Source organism: Emiliania huxleyi (assembly GCF_000372725.1).
Source record: "Emiliania huxleyi CCMP1516 chromosome Unknown EMIHUscaffold_167, whole genome shotgun sequence".
Lineage (NCBI taxonomy): Eukaryota > Haptophyta > Isochrysidales > Noelaerhabdaceae > Emiliania > Emiliania huxleyi.
Genome location: NW_005200911.1, coordinates 263,965 through 282,298, shown reverse-complemented (window position 1 = coordinate 282,298; position 18,334 = coordinate 263,965). Strand labels below are relative to the sequence as shown.

At 68.4% G+C, this 18,334-nt stretch overlaps 5 protein-coding genes across 5 annotated transcripts; 2 read left to right on the top strand and 3 right to left on the bottom strand.

Annotated features, from left to right (window-relative positions):
* Positions 1-1,538: 1,538 nt before the first annotated feature.
* Positions 1,539-3,155, bottom strand: EMIHUDRAFT_112355 (hypothetical protein; the record flags this gene model as incomplete). The annotated part of the gene is made up of 1 exon (XM_005784880.1): positions 1,539-3,155. The coding sequence occupies one exon, from the start codon at positions 3,153-3,155 to the stop codon at positions 1,539-1,541; it is 1,617 nt and encodes a 538-aa protein (XP_005784937.1).
* A 3,057-nt stretch (positions 3,156-6,212) lies between these two features.
* Positions 6,213-8,120, top strand: EMIHUDRAFT_230858 (hypothetical protein; the record flags this gene model as incomplete). Its single annotated transcript, XM_005784879.1, has 4 exons — positions 6,213-6,716; positions 6,797-6,912; positions 6,986-7,991; positions 8,085-8,120. 4 exons carry the CDS (start codon positions 6,213-6,215, stop codon positions 8,118-8,120), a joined length of 1,662 nt encoding a protein of 553 aa, XP_005784936.1.
* Positions 8,121-8,408: 288 nt separating this feature from the next.
* EMIHUDRAFT_441924 (hypothetical protein) lies at positions 8,409-9,568 on the bottom strand. Its single transcript, XM_005784878.1, has one exon. The coding sequence runs from the start codon at positions 9,554-9,556 to the stop codon at positions 8,720-8,722; it is 837 nt and encodes a 278-aa protein (XP_005784935.1). The 5' UTR covers positions 9,557-9,568; the 3' UTR covers positions 8,409-8,719.
* Positions 9,569-13,630: 4,062 nt separating this feature from the next.
* On the top strand, positions 13,631-14,127 carry EMIHUDRAFT_230855 (hypothetical protein; the record flags this gene model as incomplete). Its single annotated transcript, XM_005784877.1, has 2 exons — positions 13,631-13,727; positions 13,865-14,127. 2 exons carry the CDS (start codon positions 13,631-13,633, stop codon positions 14,125-14,127), a joined length of 360 nt encoding a protein of 119 aa, XP_005784934.1.
* A 312-nt stretch (positions 14,128-14,439) lies between these two features.
* On the bottom strand, positions 14,440-17,434 carry EMIHUDRAFT_112350 (hypothetical protein; the record flags this gene model as incomplete). The annotated part of the gene is made up of 4 exons (XM_005784876.1): positions 14,440-14,448; positions 15,087-15,228; positions 15,396-15,474; positions 15,889-17,434. 4 exons carry the CDS (start codon positions 17,432-17,434, stop codon positions 14,440-14,442), a joined length of 1,776 nt encoding a protein of 591 aa, XP_005784933.1.
* Positions 17,435-18,334: the final 900 nt, after the last annotated feature.

Genomic DNA, 18,334 nt, shown 5'->3' with positions numbered 1-18,334 from the left:
AACTTAGCCCCCGCACGGAGCCGGGCTCAGACTTAGACGCTGGAAGGCCGGGGGCCATGAACTTAGACGACACGAGGCCAACTCCGGGTAAAACCCGGGTATACCTGCAAAAGTCCAGCAGGTTTACCCGAAAAATACCTGTGGACGCGTCCCGACCAACGTATGTCACGTATGCCGTCCACGACGCCATATCGCCTTGTCCCAGGGCCAGTGCGCTACTTGCGGCGCAACTCCTGCTCAAGTACGCGCACCGTACCATGTGCTGCCGCTATGCGTGCCTTAAGGCGGCTGCGGCGAAGCGGCGGGCGCGGCATGCCGATGGCAGTGCGGACGATGCGGTTGCGATGTGTTCTGCTTCAAGATCGTGGCGGTGCTTGGCATGCAATCAGCTCATCGCAACGAAGCAGCGCAACAAGCTGGCTGCTGCCAACAAGGCCCTATGCTACCTCACGCGCGGATCGTTCAAAGAGGACCAGCATACACAGGCTTCTCTGACATGCGTTTGTTTGAGCTTGAGGCTATTTGTGAGAACTATTTGGCTAGATGTCGCCGAAGTGCGCTCAAGAAGCAGCAACGAGAATCGGAAGAGGAGGATGCTGAGGCGGCGATTGCTGAGCATGAGGAGGATCGATCGCCCGCCGCGCAGGCGAAGAAAATTTGGGCGCGAGCGCCGTATATCGCGTGCCATGGCCGACTTAGCCGGTGTAAGAGGCTCCCGCTGATCTTAGACCGCGTAAGCACTCCAGCGTGGCTAGCCACACTTAGACCCGTTAAGCCGCGAGGCTCAGAACTTAGACTACTACCCAACCAGTTGTGTATGCGGGAGTTGGTTTGTCGGGAGGGAGGGGCAGGCTGCTCACCCACGTGCACCGGGCCAGTGCTTGCACTTTGAATGCCCGCGTGGGGCTCCTACCCGTGTCCGGGTGTGGCGAGATCGTCGTGCCGGAGGCTTAGGGGACCCCTAGGGTTCTGAGGGCCGGATTTTTTTAAGACCTTTTAAGAGATTGGCGGCTCCAGAGCCGCCTCGGTGCGTTTAAGAGATTGGGCCCATGCTGCCGCTCCCATTTAAGAGACCATTTAAGAGAATCGCACACCGCGCCCAACCTGAGCCATTTGAGCCATTTAGAGCGTTTAAGCGCGGGGAGGCTGGCGGGCGGGCGGGCGAGCGAGCGGGCGGGCGGGCGGCAGAGAGCGAAGCGCTCTCGGGGCCGAGCGAAGAGCTTTCGCCGCCCGTCGGCAAGTTTTGAGTATAGACCATTCATGGTGTGATCGCGTTTAAGGGCGCGGGGAGGCTGCCGAGTCGTTTGACCGTTTAAGACCGTTTAAGGAATCGGCGGCCCAGCAGCTCTTAAAACTTGCCTAGGCAAGTTTTAAGCCGTTTAAGCCGCAGGCGCCCCAGGGCCCACCCTTTTAAGCCTAGGGGTCCCCTAAGGCCGGAGGGTCGCCCCGCCCCGTGCCCCACACCGCCACTCTTTGTGTGTGTGCGGAGAAATTTACCTTACCTTACCTTACCTCCCATTGGTGTCATTACATGGCAGTCATCGGCTGCTGTGATTGCGCGCCTGCTTTTTCGCAGCGTGGGCATGCCGGTTGGCCTTGGTGGCCTTGCGCAGCGTCCGCGGGATGGCGGCCTTCATCGCTGCGCGCAACGCCGCCTCGGCGCCGTCGGTCACCGGCCACTGCTCCGCCCCCGCCGAGGAGGCCCACACGAAGACAGCCGTGTCGCACGAGGACATTCGTCGCGCCGCCCGCGCGCCGCCCTTTGCGATGTGCGCGTGCCCCTCAGTGTAGCCGTGTGCGTGTAGAGGCAGCAGCCACTGCGCTCGGCCGTGCCGTCCCGCGGCCAACCCCTGCAAGTCTTCCCACGCGGCGTGCCTCTTGAGCGCCGAAGAGGCGCCGACGACGACGACGAACAGGAGCGGCCTGCGGCTTGCCTCGGCGCGGTCGAGCAGGCGGTGCATGTGGGCGCACATCGCGCGCAGGACGAGCGGCACGAAGGGCGGGTTCGCCTCATACGCGCCCTCCTCCGGCTCGAACTCGAGGAAGGAGCCGAGCGAGCCGAAAGGCGCGTCGACGTCGGGGAAGGCGGAGCAAAATGGGGCCGAGCGTGCGTTGAGGGGCGACGCGAAGCACTCGAGCCGCGCGCCAAAGCTCGCGCGCAGCACCGCGAAGGCGCCCCCGCCGATCGCCGCCTGGAAGCCGGAGCCGCCGAGCGCCTTGTACCTCAGCAGCAGCCGCGCGAGGTCGGAGCGGAATCGGAGCTCGGCGGCGGCGGCAGAGGCGGCGGAGGCGGAGGCGGGGGCGGAGGCTGGGGCGGTGCTGGCCACGGTGGCGGTGTGCATCTCGCGTAGCTTGGAGAGCCACTCGTCCGAGATCTTGAGTGGCTTCCTCAGCTCCTGCGGCAGCGGGGCGAGCAGCGCCGGCGGCAGACTCACGCACCAGACGCCGCCGCCGACCTCCGCCTCTCGCAGACCGACCCCATCCTCCTCCCCACCACTGCCACCCTCCCCGCCACCCTCCGCGCTCGCCGCCGCAGCTCGGGCCGCTGCCGCCGTCGCCGCTTCCGCGGCAGCCCGGCGCAAGTCGGCGGCCACCGCTGCCGCCGCCGCCGGCTCGCAACCAGCGGCCTCCAGCTCGGCCCGTAGCTCCGCATCGGGCTCGGGAGCACCGGCGGCGCCGCCGGGCAGCAGCGGGTCGCCCGCCCCGCCGGCACGGGACGCGTGCAGCAGCCACCCAAAGTGCCAGCGCTCAAAGGCGCCGACCAGGGCGCCGGCGCCCGTCGGCAAGCCACGCACCAAGTCGGCGCACCTGAGGCGCAGCTGGCGCAGCCCCTCGCCGCGGGCGATCTCGAGCGCGAGCGGCGGAGGCGAGGCGGCCAGCGGGCGGCTCTGTGGCCAGAGCCCCGACGGCCCCACCATAGGGTCGAAGCAGCGAACCTCGGCGGCCTCGACCTCCTCCGGCGTCTGGCGTGAGACTGGAGCCCGCTGCTTTGGCACGCTGGCGGCGGCTGTCCTCGCCTTCTTCGAGGCCGAGGGCTTGCACTTTGCCCGTCGCTTGCCGCCCCCGCCGGGCGCACTCTTTGCCTTCTGCGCACCGGGGCTGGCCTGCTCTTTCTGTGAGGCACGAGGCCGGACGAAGGGGACGATGGGCCGCATGTGTGCCACCGTTCCCAGGCTGCTAATGGGATGGAAAGCTCCGGCAGGACCACGGACCACGGCGCCGCGTGCGCGACGTCTTTTTTCTTTTTTGCTTTTACTCCGGAATCCAAAAGTGCGCGCTATTATAGGCAGTGACGTCGCCACGAGCACGTGCAGAGCCTATCTGCAGGTAGAAAAGATATAAAAAGTCGCCCGAATTCTTTCCTTCTTACCGGCGAACAGGGCGCGAACTGGACTTGCGCCCAGAGCAACTCACGGCTCCTCCGCGCCACGCACGTACCTCACCATGCAAGCATCTGATCGCCTTGCGGCGAGTGTGGCGGAGATGCGCGCCATCATAGGCAGTGACGTCGCCACGAGCACGTGCAGAGCCTATCTGCAGGAGAGCAAGGGCGACGTGGCGCTCGCCATCAACAGGTGGCTCGACAGAAGGACGACAGCACCGGCGCCGCCGCCCGCCAATCCCTTCTCGATGGCTCGCCAGTCCTCCAGCGGCGGCTCGGCGGCCCACGAGCCGCGCGTCCCTCCACCTGCAGCCAGCCGCCCGCCGGCTCCAGGGACGGCCGCCGCAGGTGGAGGGACGGCCGGCGCAGGCCCTTCGCGCGCGCCCGTGTGGCCGCGACGGCTCGGCGTCTTCCCCGCCTGGTTCTTGTGTCTCACCAAGCTGAGGCACGGGGAGCTGCACGAGGGCCAGGTCCTGCAGATCAAGCGCCCGCAGCAGCAGCCCGCCAGCGCGAAGGAGCCAAAGGGCAAGCGCGGCGGCGGCGGCGGCGGGCGCGGCGGCGGCGGCGGCGGGCGCAGCTCGCCATTCGCCTCGAAGAGCAAGCTGGACATCATCACCCGGCTGTGCACCGCGGCCGGCTCCGAGCTCGGCCGCCTGAGCGCCGAGCTCGCCGAGTGCGTCGCGCCCCTCCTCGACGACAAGAAGATAGCCCTCGAGGTGCGGTGCGGCGCCGTCGGCGGGCGCGACTTTCGCATCTCGGACCTGGTGCCGATCTCGCTCAGCGTCTCCGTCACCGCCGCCGCCTTCACCGCCGCCACTGCGGCCGCGGCCGCCAGCGACGCCGAGGCCGTCACCCCGGCCGCCGCCTCGCGCCGCCTCGCGCTGTCTCGCCTAGTGCAGCGGCTGGGGATGAGGCCGCTGCTCCCTCCTCTCGTCGGCGGCTCGAGCGGCGGAGCGGCCGGGGCAGCGGCCGGGGGGGCTGCCGGCGCCGCGCCTGCCGAGCCCGCTGCCGCCGCCGTCATCGACCTGGAGGAGGACGGTCCCGGCGCGGCAGGCGAGGGTGGAAGGGAGGGGAGGGGAGGGGCAGGAGAGGGTGGCCCCGCGAGCAGCGGCGCGAGCGGCGCTGCCGAGGGCGGCCTGCTGAGGGAGCTGATTGGCGAGCGCGCCTCGATGCGCCGCTTCGAGGTGTGCCAGCCGCGCGGCCTCTCGTGCACGCTGAGGCAGTACCAGAGAGAGGCGGCCCGCATGCTCGCCTCGCGAGAGGAGCCGAGAGGAGCCGAGAGCAGCCGAGAGCAGCCGAGAGGAGCCGAGAGTAGGCGCTCGGCTGGATGCTGTGGCGAGAGCTCACCGAGCAGGAACGCCGCACACGCGGCGAGCGTGGCGACGGCGGCGACAGTGGCGGCGACGGAGGCGGAGGTGGCAATGGCGGCGGCGGCGGCGGCGGCGGCGGCGGCGGCGGCGGCGGCGCCCACCGTTCGCTCCACCCGGCTTGGGCCAAGTACGCATTCAGCGGCGAGGGGGGCGAGGCCGCGGCCTTTTACGTCAACCCCACCTCCGGCGCTGTCTCGCTCAGCGAGCCTTCCAGCGCAGACGCGGCTCCGCGCGGGGGCATCCTCGCCGACGAGATGGGGCGCGAGATGAGCCGAGATGAGCCGAGATGAGCCGAGATGAGCCGAGATGAGCCGAGATGAGCCGAGCATCCTGCCGAAGCGATGGGGCGCGCCGCGCCGCGACCCGCCCCCCGTTGCGCCGTGAGAGGCTGGTGAGGCTGGAGGTGTCGGGACGGTAGGCTCGGCAAGACTGTCGAGATCCTCGCCCTCATCGTCGCCGACTTTGAGGGCGTCACGCCGTTTGAGGGCGTCACTCATCATGATGAGGGCGTCACGTCATTAGTCACGCCGCGCGGCGAGGGGACCGAGGCGGGGGCAGCAGCAGGGGAGGGGGAGGGGACCGAGGCCGTGGCGGAGGCAGCAGAGGCGGTGGCAGCGGCGGAGGCGGCGGCAGCGGCGGAGGCGGCGGAGGTGGCGGCAGCGGCAGAGGCGGCAGAGGTGGCGGCAGCGGAACAGGCGGCAGAGGTGGCGGCAGAGGCGGTGGCTGTGGCGGTAGAGGCGGAGGCGGCGCAGCGAGAGGAGGCGATGGCAGTCGAACCAACGGGAGGTGCATTGTTCGAGGGCGGCGGTGACGTCCCGCGGCCGAGGCCGGGCGCGGCCAAGGAGGAGCCCGCCGCCTCCCGCTCGGCGAGGGCGAGGGCGCCGCGCCAGACGCGGCGCTCCGTCGAGCAGCTGCCGCCCAGCCCGCGGCCGGAGGAGGAGGCCGCCGCCAACTCGGCTGGCGGGGAGAGGCGCCACCGCGGCCGGCCGCGGCGAGCGCTCGCGCGGGTCAACTACGGCGGCGCTGACAGCAGCGGCGGGGAGGGGAGCGGCGGCGAAGGGAGCGGCAGCTGGTCCGACTCCGACCCCGCGCAGGAGGCCGGGAGCGGGAGCGACGAGGGGAGCGATGACGATTTCGAGGACTCTGGGGAGGATTTTGAGGAGGAGGGCCGCGGCGGCCGCCGTCCAAAGCGGCAGCGACGCGGCGGCGGCGGTGCTGGGCGCTCTGCGAGAGGCGGGGCGGCGAGGAAGGCGACGGCAGCATCGCACCGGGTGATCTCGCTGAGCAGCGACAGCGGCAACGAGAGCGGCGGCGGCGGCGCGGGCAGCCCTGCGCCCGACCGGCGAAAGAGCCTGATGCGCGCGCACGGCGGCCGCCTCGTCGCCTCGTCGCCGGCCCGAGAGGCGGGCCGGAGCGGCCCGCGGCAGGCGCGACGCGGCGCGACGCTGGTCGTGTGCCCGATGTCGCTTCTCTCGCAGTGGCACGAGAACTTGCTCGCGCACGCGGGAGGCGCCCTCACCGCCACCGTGTACTACGGGCAGGGCCGCGACAAGTCGGGGGCGACGCTGCTCGACCACGACGTCGTGATCACCACCTACGGCACCCTGGCTTCGGAGCACTCCTCCTTCGCCGCGAGCGAGGCCGCCTCCGCCGAGAGCGCCGCCCAAGGCAAGCCGGGCCCCTTCTTTCGCGCCGTGCGAAAGCCGCCGCTGCTCGCGGCGCGCTGGCGGCGCGTCGTGCTCGACGAGGCGCACACGATCAAGGGGCGCGCGACGCAGCAGGCCAAGGCCGCTTTCGCCCTCGATTGCGAGTGCCGGTGGGCCGTCTCGGGCACGCCGGTCCAGAACGCCCTCGACGACCTCTTCTCGTTGCTCCACTTCCTGCGCCTCGCGCCGTTCGACGACTACGCCTACTGGCGGCAGAACGTGCTGCAGCCCATCGAGGAGCGACAAGGCGCAGAAAAGGTGATCGCCGCTTCTGGCACGTCCCCGACGCCCTCCCTGACACGTCCCCGACACCCTCCCTGACACGTGCCTCGCTCGAGGTGGTCGCCGCCTTTGGTCTCCTCCGCGGCGCTCTCGACCCCCTCCTGCTGCGGCGCACGAAGAGCACGCGCGGCGCCGACGGGCAGCCAATCGTGGCGCTTCCCCCCCGAGCGACGTGCGCGGCGCACGGGAGCCCGTCCGCTCCGCCCTCGCGAGGCCTCTCACCCGCCGCGGCTTCGCACCGACAGGCACATCGAGTGGCTGCTCCTGTCGGAGGAGGAGAGGGACTTTTACGACGCGCTACGCACGCAGTCGCGCGTGCGCTTCGACGCCTTCGTCGCGGAAGGGCGCGTGCTCAACAACTACGCGACCGTGCTGCACATGCTGCTGCAGCTGCGGCAGGCGTGCGACCACCCGTACCTCGTGCTCGCGCGCTCGGGCGCCGACGCGGACATCTCGCGGCTCGGCGCGCGCTTGCTGCGGCAGTGGCAGAGCGAGCAGGGCGGCGACTCGCAGCCGTCCGCCGCCGCCTCGGCCCAGTTCCTCGAGCGGACGATGCGCGAGCTCGAGAGCGCCGGCGGCGGCCCCGCGAGCGACGCGCCGAGCGAGTGCGTCATATGCCTCGACCAGTTCGACGACCCGGTGCTGACCCGCTGCTCGCACACCTTTTGCCGCGAGTGCCTTCTCGGCTGCCTCGGGCCGGCCGGGCGAGCGCCGTGCCCCGTCTGCCGCGAGCTGGTGGAGCGTGGCAGCCTGGTGACGGTCCCTGGCTCGCGCTTCGCCGTCGACCTCGACTCGCACTGGAAGGCGTCTGCCAAGCTGGAGGCGCTCATGGCGGACGTGCGCGAGACGCTCGCCACGCCCCTCCCGCCGCCCGCCGTGCCGGCGGTCGGCGCGGACGAGCCGCCCGACGACGTGGGCAAGCTGGTGATCGTGTCGCAGTGGACGTCGATGCTCGACCTCGTGCAGCGGCCCCTCGAGGCGGCGGAGCTCCGCTTCGAGCGGCTCGACGGCAAGCTCTCGCAGCCGGCGCGCGCGAGCGTGCTCAAGCGCTTCGCCGCGCGCGACGGGCCTCGCATCCTCCTCCTCTCGCTCCGCGCGGGCGGCGTCGGCCTCAACCTCGTGTCTGCGCAGACGCTCTACCTGCTCGACCCTTGGTGGAACCCCGCCGTCGAGGAGCAGGCGGTCAACCGGATCCACCGCATCGGCCAGCGGTATCCGGTGCGCATCAAGCGCTTCCTCGTGCAGGACTCCGTCGAGGAGCGCATCCTCGAGCTGCAGAAGCGGAAGGCGGCGCTCGCGCGCGGCGCCCTCGGCGCGGCCGACGGGGAGGAGGGCCGGTTCAAGATGGGGGTGGAGGACTTCAAGTTCCTCTTCCACTAGCTAGGGGCGGCGCAACGGGTGCGGCGCTGTTAAAGTTAATCCTGAGCAGCGAGAGCGACCAGAACATGTGCTCCGCGCCGTGGACCGTGCTCGCTGGCGGCTGGTACCTGGGACGAGCCCGCGCGAAGGCCGGAGGCCCGGAGCCGCGAGAGCTCGACGCATGCTCTATGTACGTTCTACGTATATGCTACGGCTTTATATGTCTCACTGCAGATACACGGACGTACTGCAGCAACGAGCAAGTCGTGGAGAGAGAGAGAGCGGGAGAAAGCGGGAGATACGACGGATACGGGCAGAAACCTGATACGACCACTCAAAACGATTACCGATAAACACAGTCAGAGACACATGCGCGTCCGACCGGCGCGACAAGGCCAGGGAGCTCTCTCTATACTCTATGATTGAAGCGCGACACCCGACCACAGATAGCCTCAGAGCGCTCCCCCGACAGAACATATGGGGCGGCGAGAGACCGCTGACGTATACATGCTGATGACACATGTGTGGCGCAATAAGAGACGGGACGATCTCGGACAATCTCCGATGATCTCGGACAATCTATCTCGGACAACAAGACATGGCCCGCAACCCCCATGAACTCAGCGTGCGGGCACGCTCCATTTCTGAGGCGAATTCGCGAGCGCCTCGCCGAGCGTCTTTGGCAACGGCGCCAGGAACGGCGACGCCTTGTCCGCCGCGCGCTCGACTAGCTCCGACCGCATCTCCGCCATGCTGTCGAGGCGGTCGTCGCTGCCCCAGAGCAGGGAGATGGACCTGCGCACCGTGTTGTAGCTCGGCTCGCGGTGCTCCGCAGCGAGGAAGCGCTCCTCCGCCATGATTGCCGGCGGCGCCGGCATCGGCGCGGCGGCCAGCTGATGCGATGCCACATGTGGCCTTGTGGCCGGAGGCAGCGGCAGGGCACGCGGCAGCTCCAGCGGCGCCGGCCTCTGCAGGATGTAGGAGGGAGATCCGCAGGCCGCCATCGACGAGCTCACAGCCGGGCACGGACCAGGTGACACTGCCGACGGGCCCATAGGCGAAGGGTTCAGGACCAGCGCCTCGAACGCGTGTCCGAGCCCTGGTGGCAGCAGCGGCGCCAGCGGCGACAGAGGCGGCCGGGCCTCACAAACCACGCATGCCGCGCGAGGCGATGACGGCGCGCTCAGAGGCAGCGAGCGTGGAGAAGACGGCGGTGAGCTCAGCTCGCTGAAGTTGGACGGGCTTCCCGACCGGGCGCCAGCCCGTTTGCGCCCTTTGCCTCCTCGGCGTTTACGAGGCTTGTCCCTCTTCTCCTCCTCGCCGTGCGCAAACTGGCACTTCTCCCGGTATGGACACGTGCCGGAGAGCGCGAAGTTTTTGCAGAGCACCGTTTTGTAGCGGATGGGGTCCAGGATCTTGGGGGAGTTGAGCGAGGGGCTGGCCGTGCACAGCTTCATTGGCTTGGATTCCTCTCATTACCGAGATTTGGGGCTACGTCATGTTGACGGATTTCCAATCCAACCCGGGAGTGGCGTGGTCACCGAGGAGTGGAGGTGTGGAGCAAAGGCCGCCTCAAACTCCAGGACGTGCCACCTGGACGCATCCCTCCTTGTCCCACTTATCGAATTTGCCGACGCGAGAATACTTACTACTTACTCGCCCGAATTCCGGCGTTTTTCATATTCCCCACCCTACTATTATACTCCAAGATCCTTGGTGTGCATCCATTCAACCAACCACACAACCCAAAAGACGCAACCCTTCACGCAAACCATCTCTTCACAACCCCTGAGGCCACTCAGTGTGAAGCGCGAGCGCCGTCGACCGCACCGACTAACTACGGCACAGCCTCCGGCAGCGCCCGGGGCTTCGCCCAGCACCACTCGCAACAGCTCTCGCGCGCCGCCGTCTGTGGCGACGCGCAAAACATCCAACAACCGGCTGCTCGCAACCTGCGTGTCGCGCAGTCGCGCACTCCATTCATGACCGGTCTCAATGTCCCACCCCCCTGCGCGCGGGCCTTCTAGGCCCGCGGGTAGTCTCCCCCATCCCCAGGGCCTCCAGCGGGGCTCGCACCTCAACCTCTCACAGACCAGCGCACAGCGCCATAGGACGTATTTTCTTCTCACACGAATGACAACGGGCTGTGAATAGACCAGCGCGCGCAGCGCCATAGCCCATAGGAGGTATTTTCACTTATCAAAAACAAGGTCTGTGAACAACATACTCCTGGGCCTATCCTCTCACACCCTCACTGTCGCCCCATGCGAGGTTCTTGTTGCTTTTCACACCCGCTATAGTAGACCACCCTCCGTGCGCATGTGCAACATGCACATGCACATGCACATGAACATGCACAACAACATGTACATGTAGCATGTGATTCCCCTGCTAGGCGGGCCTTACCCCCTGCAGGCCAGCCGTGGGCCGCGAACTCACCTCTCTCTGTCTCCCACCGCTATGCACAGAGGCGCCGCAGATCGCAGTACCGCAACGAGCCCCCGCCCTCCTCGCGCCTCGCCTAGAGCGGCCACATCCCCCTCGTGCAGACGTCGTCGCCGTCGGTCCTCAGCCGTGCGCCGCTGGCGGCCCAGAGGCCATCACGCCCGCCGCCAGCTGCTGCACCCTTTGGTCGTACGTGGAGGCCTTGGGTCGGCCATAGCCCTGGGGTAGACCGACCTGCCACCGCGACTGCTCGAGCGCCGCGTGCAGGGCATGGCCGGTGGCCGTGGATGGCTGCCACGCGGGCTGCTGCGGCGGTGCGATGCGCTGCCGAAAGTCTTCAATTGCTGCACGGAATGACTGGGACGAGGCACGAGCTGTCGATGCGAGCGAGGCGGCCGTGGAGTGTCCGGGTGGGGAGAGCGGCGGCAGCTGAGGCATAGGTGGGAGCTGCGGGTCAACGAGCAGCGGTGCCACGGCGGGTGTCTCGGCTACGCCGGGCGCGCCAGCGGACGACGTGCCAGCAGGGAACGTGGCGGGCGGTGCGGCCGTCGTCGCGCGGTCCGCGGTAGCGTCACCAAAGGATGGCCGAGGCATCACTGGCGCTGATGTCGGGGCCGATCCAAAGTAAGGTGGAGGCCCCACCGCCAAGGGCGGCATGGCCAAGGGCGGCATCGCCGGCAGAGGCATCGCGGCCAAGCGCGATGCCGTCTCGGAGACGTTCCACGGCACCCGTGGAACGGTGGGCGGCGGTGCAAGCGGCGGTGGCTGCGGCGGCGCAAGCGGCGGCACAGGCGGTGGCATCGGTCCAAGGGCAGAGAACCGATCACTCGGGGCGGCGGTGGGAAGCATCGATCCTGCCTGCGCTGCGGTCGAATGTGCGGCTGGCAGCAAGCGGCTCGTCACTTTGCCCACCGATGCCACGACGCCGTCGCCAAGGCTGCGAAGCTGCGCTTGGACCTCCTCGTCGGTCGGGCGCGACTCGATGTCTGCGGCAAAGAGCAGGCCGGTCGCGCGCGGCTCGGAGCCCAAGGCGTCGTCTCGTCCGCTCGTCTCGCCTGCTCGTAGCACATCGCGTGCCTCGGCCACTTCAGGTCCTGCGGCTGTCGGAGACGCAGCCGAAGTGGTGCTGGTGCGCCCGTTTGTTGCGGCCGCCTCGTTACGGCCTATGCTGCCGTCCAAGCCGGCGGCTGCCGCCGCGCGACGTAGCTCCGCCAAGTGCTCGCGATTGGTGATGAGCCACGCCTCGGCCGGAGTCACCGTATCGTCGGCAGCCGGCGGTGCGTGCGGCACGCCCTCCCGCTCCTCCGCAGCTTCTGCTGCTCCGAGTCCCGAGCCTGGCCACTCGAGATCGACGTGAGCTACGGCCTCAGCGTTGACGTAGAGGCTGTCCGCCGCCTGCCTCCGTAGCAGCTCCTCCTCTGCTGCCGCGGCCTCTGCCCCTGTTCCGAGCCACTGGAGGCGAGCGGAACCATCGCGATGGGTGTCACCGGCGGTCGTCTCATCCCTCGTAAAGGGCTTCATCGCAGAGACTAAGCCGCTCACAATCTCGGGCGCCGCCTTAACCAGGGGCGGCTTCGACGGGATGCCTTGTGGGCGGCCATCCCGACTGCCGACCGCCAACTCGCTGGCAGCAACCTCGCCGGCTAGCTGCGCGAGGGCTGCGAGCGTGGGGAACGCGGGGCCCTCGGTGATTGATGAGGCTCCATCTGCCTCCTCGCCGTTGCCACTCAGCCCTGCTGCTGCCGAGGTGGCCTGGCCGAGCACCTGTCGGATGAGCTGCTCGTGCTCTCTGAGCCAGCCGAGCGGCGAGAAGGGCCTCGGCGGTGACGAGCCGCGAGGCTGCGTCGTGGACTCATCTCCACCGGACCTGGGCTGCAGTGGCGTGGCGCACCCAGTTTTGGCCTGCGCCGCTGGCGCGCTCAGCTCTCGAGTGGCGTCATCGGCGTCCACTGCGGCCGCATGCTTGACGGTGCCGTTGCCGCGCGCTGGCGAGTCCGGCGCCGGCGCCGCCAGAGGGCCACTCGGCGGCAGCCCACGATCGATGCTGGTGACGCCGCGAGAGCTCCAGCGGATTAGTGCGGCCACAAGCTCATCGGCAACCGCCTCGGCGTCGCTCGCTGCCGCTGCGATAGCAGCGGCTGCCACGGCATCAGAGTCACCAACGTGGTGGCTCAATCGCTCGAGCAGCGGCCGCAGCTGGTGGCTCAGATCCTTACCAATGAGGTCGAGGCTCGCGGATGCGTCTAGATGGGAGTTTTGCACATCGCTTGGCAGAGCAGCGAGCCCTGCTGAGAGGGCCTCCGCCTCCGACTCGTCCAGCTGGGCCACGATTCGCGAGGCGGTTGCCGACAACTCGGCGAGCGCACCATCCGGCTCTTCGTCGGCTGTGACCACCGGCGCCCACACTTCGTCGATGGGCTCGCGGTCGGTGTGGTATGGCGAGTGTGGGAAGCTGTGCTCCTCGCGACGAGCCATGAACTCGCTGCGGCCAAGGCTGCCGCGCCGCTGCGCCTGAATGCGAGCCGCCGCCTGCTGCTCCGATGCGTCGCGGCGTGCCCTCCGCTGCCTCACAGACTCGTCACGGCCGAGGCTGCCGCGGCGCTGCGCCTGGATGCGAGTCGCCGCCTGCTGCTCCGATGCGTCGCGGCGTGCACTCCGTTGCTTCAGTGACTCATTGCGGCCGAGACTGCCGCGGCGCGCCGCCTGGATGCGAGCAGCTGCCTCGCCGCTGCTCAGACTGTGCTGTGCTGAGCTCGCGCTTGTCGCGCCGCTGTCGCGGACATCCGACTCGAGCAGCAGGCCGAGGGCATGGTGCGCCTGCGCAGAGCGCTCAAGCTGGAAGCCGACGAATGTCATGCCAGGCGTTCAACAGCAGGCAGATCACGCCGGGAACCGCGGGCGGCGGGCGCTGTTGTGAACTTTTTCCCGCGGCGGCTGTGCTTTTGTGAATGCAACGCCACGACCCAACCGCCCGATGCCACCCCCCCACCCCCCCGAACCCCCACCCCACGCGCCCAGTAACGACATATCCGCGCACAGCCAGAGGGAGGCAGTGAAGCGCGAACGGCTTTGGGTCAGCAGCTAGGATGCCGCCTAAGAAGGCGGACGACTCGTTCATCAAGCAGATCGGCTCGTCGGTCGAATGGCAGAACTCCGTCGTCAAGAACAGCGGCCAACTGGTCGGTGAGCTACGTCCCAAGACGGCCACTCGTAAAGAGAGCGCACGCACATGCGCTGCCATACCCGCCCGCCCGCTGCTGCGCCTGTACAAAACACACCACCCGCGCAGTGCCGCGACACGGCCTCGGCCATTTGCGCAGTTGTCGACGTCTACTCATCCAACTGGGGCCCGTGCGACATGCTCGTTGGCCACTTCTCCAATCTCTACTTTGAGCTAAGCGAGAAGCTATCGTTTGGATTCGCGCGGGCGGCGGCGGACACGGTGCCCGTCCTCAAGGACCTGGCCGGCGCTGCTGCTCCGACCTTCCTCTTCTTCTTGGACGGCAAGGAGGTGGCTAGGATCGTCGGGCCACGAATGACTGAGATCAAAGCAAAGATCAACGAGCTCTCGCCCAAGCTCTGAGGCGCAGCGGTGTCGCCATCGAGCCGACCAGCTATCGTGTGTGCGTCGGTCATATGCCTTATGCGTGCGGAGAATTGGCGCTCGGGTCGGCACTCGGATGAGAGTGTTGTCGATGGTACGGGTGCGGGGTGGCACCATGGTGAGAGAGAGAGATTTTAGAAAACCAACAAACATGGTGTTCTTTGCGCTGTGCATCCCCAGGGCCTCCAGGGCTCGCACCTCAACCTCTCACAGACCAGCGCATAGCGCCATAGGACGTATTTTCTTCTCATAACAAGGCTGTGCACACGAGCCCTGCCCGCGCCCTGTGCCTCACGACACCTGCGAAGTTGCCGCAAGCTACGGCTTCAGCGTAATTTTCGTTCGTTGTAAACAGCTCCTTTCTTTTCACGATGGCTGACGCGCCGACAGCGACGCTGCCGCTTGCCTCGCACCTCGCCGCGCTGCGCCAGAGTTTCAGGCGCGTGGAGCGGCTCGTGGAGCGGGTGAGCGCCGAGGCGGACGCACACGCTGCGGCGGCGGCGGCTGCTCGCGCTCGACTCGCGGCGTGCACCACAAACTACAGCACCTCCCGGCGCGAGGCGGATGCTGCACGCCGTGACGCAGCACTCGTGGAGGCGGTAACAGCTGCGCGGGCGCGGCTCGACGCGCCGACCGACGGGCGTGGTCCTCTCACTCCCATCTGCCTTGCGCTCGAGAGCCTGGAGCAAGTTGCGCCGCGCGTCTTGCTGACAGTCGGGTATGTCGACGGCGGCAGCGGCGGCGAAGGCGTCGGCAAGGGTAGCAGCAGTGGCGGCGGGCCGTCACAGCGGTCGTCGCCGCCCCTCGATGCGTTGCGCGAGGCTTGCGGCGCGCTGAGATCGCGGCTCGCCAGCGCGTGGTCCGCATGGCTCACCGGCCCGACCGGCGCCGCCATGCTCGAGTCCGCGCGTGCGCTCGTGCTCGCGCCGCCCGCTCACTTGTCGGCGGGTGTGGACGGGCTCGACGCGGAGCGCGCCACCGCCGCCGAGGCGGAGGAGCTCCTCGCCCTCGTGCGCCGCGCCGACGCTCTGCTTGTCGCCGGTGCTGCTGCTGCGCGGCGCGGCGAGGAGGAGGAGGGGCCTGCGGCGGGGAGGGAGGGGGCAGAGGCGGCGGTGGAGGCGGCCTGCAGCCGGGCGCGCTCGCACCTGCAGCACGGTCTGAGGGTGGCGTCGCGGCTGGCGGGGCAGGCGGCGAGGGAGGCGTCGGATGCAGACGCGGCGGCGGCGGCGCTGGCCGAGGCAGCTCACGCTGCGGGCAGCAGCATGCGCGCCGCAGAGTCGCTCTTCCGGTGCCTGCCGCTGACGGCGCACCGAGAGGGCGGCGCTGCTGCCGCGGCCGGCGAGACGGCAGATGGAGAGGGCGCGGCGGCGCTGCGGCCGCTGTGGGAGGCGGCCTCGGCGCTGCTGGTCCTGCTGCGAAGGGCCGAGGGCGCGGCGCGGCCCACTGAGCTGCGCGCCGCGGCAGAGGCGGCGGGGGAGGTGTACGAGGAGCTGCTGGGCAGCACAGAGGCGCTAGTTGCGGCGGCAGCGGGTGGAGGAAAGCTGAGCCGGCGGCTGCTCTCGAAGGCGAGCGAGGCGGTCGAGCAAGGCGAGGAGGCGGCGTCCCGAATTGCTGCTGGTGGTGAGGTCTGAGGAGTGACTTTTCGCAGCCAGGCACACAGAATCACAGATGCATCGTGTGCGTGATATTGGTGATAAAATATAAAACGACGGGCGTCTCGTCATGTGGCATCGGCGACACCGGCCGAGAGCAGCGGCTCCCGGTCCCGCAGTGTGAGCCTGCTCTCGTCGCCGCGCGACGGTAGCTCGGACGATGTCGACGATGCACCGGGCGAGGACGGTCGCGAGCGCGACAGCTTGCCGCTGCGCTCCTCGACTGCCTGGTAGCCCAAGCCCGCGCCGCCGCCGCGGCGAGCCTCTTCGCGTGCGACGGGGAGGAGCATCGCCGCGGAGAGAATGCACAGGCCAGCCAGCACCCAAAAGAGGCCGCCCCACCCCCACGCGCCGACGACGATGACGGCGACGGAGCCCTGCACGAGCGGGCCAAAGGCGCCGATGCCGTTGACGAGTGAGAAGGCTGTCGCCGAGACGTCGCCCTGCGTGTCCGGGTGGGCCGCCACGAGGTCGCTGACCGCCGCGCCGCAGAGAGACGTCTCTGGGCCGGCCAGCACGAAGCCAAACCCAGACGCAAACAGAGCTAGCAGCGTCGCACTACGGCCCGTGTAGCCGCCGCCACCATCCGCGGCGGCGCCCAGCAGCTGCCGGCCGGCCCCGCGCTCGCCCTCGTCGCTGCACGTGCCGCCGAGTGCAGCAGCCGCGCCGGCGAGCAGGCAGAGAGGCAGAGAGAGGTGGACGCGCCTGTCAGGCGAGGGCGGGGCGGTCTCTTCGCGGCGGGTAGGACGCCGTGGCGCGAGGCGGCGGTCTCTTCGCCTGCCGCGCAGCGAGCGGTGGTCCGCCGCCATGCCCCACAGCCCGCCTCCGAGGGCGCCTCCCGCGTCGAAGGCGGTCGAGAGGAAGCCGGCCGCCGCGGGAGATAGGGCCTGCTCCTCATGCAGGTAGAGGGGCAACCAGAGGAGCGCGACGTACCGCACGAGCTTGACGAGGCCGTATGCGCCGCCGAGCAGCAGCAGATGCGGGTGGGTGGCAGCGACCGTGAGCAGCCGCGGCGTCGCGTCGGGTGAGGCGGGACGCGCCGAGGGCTCACTGTGCCAGTCCCGCGCGGGCGCTGCGCTCTCCGGTAGCGCCAGGGCGACGAGGCCGGCCGCGACGCCGACCGCTAGTGCGGGTGCGCCAACTGCGGCGCGCCAACCGTGGCCGCACGACAGCAGCGCGGCGGCGACCGCCGAGCCGGCCACGCCGCCGATGCTCTGACACGTTGACCACCAGCCAAGGGCCGAGCCACGCTCGCTCGGGCCAAAGATCGGGCTGAGCGCCTTCATGCAGAGCGGAAAGGCTGCCGACTGTAACGCGCCATTCAGCAGCCACAGCCCAGCCAGCGGCAGGGCACGTACCGGCACACACGCGAAGGCAAAGGCCGCCGCCGCCGTCGCGGCCATCAGCGTGCTCAGCATGCAGCGCACGCCAAGCCGGTCACCGTAGGGCCCGACGACAAGCTGTGCGCCCGCGTAAGCTGCCAAGAAGGCGGTGTCGATGTTTCCAACGTCGGTCCTGGAGAGGCCCTGGGACAGAAGCTCGGCCTTAACCACAGAGAAGGGCTTGCGTGCACAGTAGAGGCTGGCGTACGACACCCAAGTGGTGGCATACACGCGGCTCCGAAGGGAGGGCATGGGTGAGGAGGGCTCTCACGCACCGAGCGCGAACACTCGGACCAGCGAAGAAGAATTCATTGTGTCGGGAAAACCGGAAACTCGAGCGAGCCCAAGAAGTGGCGGGACGCTCGAAACAACTGAGACCTTCTTCAGAACCAAATCCTCACCCCCCCCCCCCCCCCCACTGCTCCCCGAATCAGGTGCCATCGCCTCGTTTCCGTCGGATGAATTATGTGGAATCGTACCCTCGGTGGTTTCCAAACCTATTCAAAAATGGACGCTTACAGAAATCGGCAAAAATTCAACCGTCACAACAACATCATTGGACATTGCGAGAGACGAGGGGAGCGACTCTTGCTCAAAGTGCACAAAGGGTGGCGCGATTTCGGTTGAAATTCGCGTCACCACTCGCCGCCTCTCGCCGCCGATCGATGACGAAGAGGAAGACCGAACTTCGCCCCAACTGGAACTGCGAAACGATTGCGATTGGCGTTGGCCTGAAGGACTTGCCCCGTTGCTGAATCTCGATGCACACCTTTCGCTGCGAAATTGGGAGCTCAAACCAGGTCATGTTGCCCCATTGCGGCTTGTCCGAGCACACCTTTTGGTGCGGCATTGGGCGCTGGAAGGAAATCAAGTTCAGCTGATTTCAAACGCCACCCGATACTACTACTCAGCTTCGTCTTGGGCTAGCCATATGCTTCTTGATGAGCGCACGGAGTACTTTGAGTGGCTCTGCACCGTTCGATCACGATGCTTCCGATTGGCGATTGCCACCGGGCTTGGTCTCGGACCGCCCCGCCCGACCGCACCCGACACGACCCGTCCCGCCGCGCTTCAACCCCACTCGAGCTCCCACCCCACGCGCGACTGTCGCCCCCCCCCTCCCCCTCACTCCTTGTGCGGTTCCTCCGCCCC

Excerpts from the sequence above, each read along its gene's own strand:
- EMIHUDRAFT_441924 (XM_005784878.1), bottom strand. The coding sequence starts at position 9,556 with ATGAAGCTGTGCACGGCCAGCCCCTCGCTCAACTCCCCCAAGATCCTG.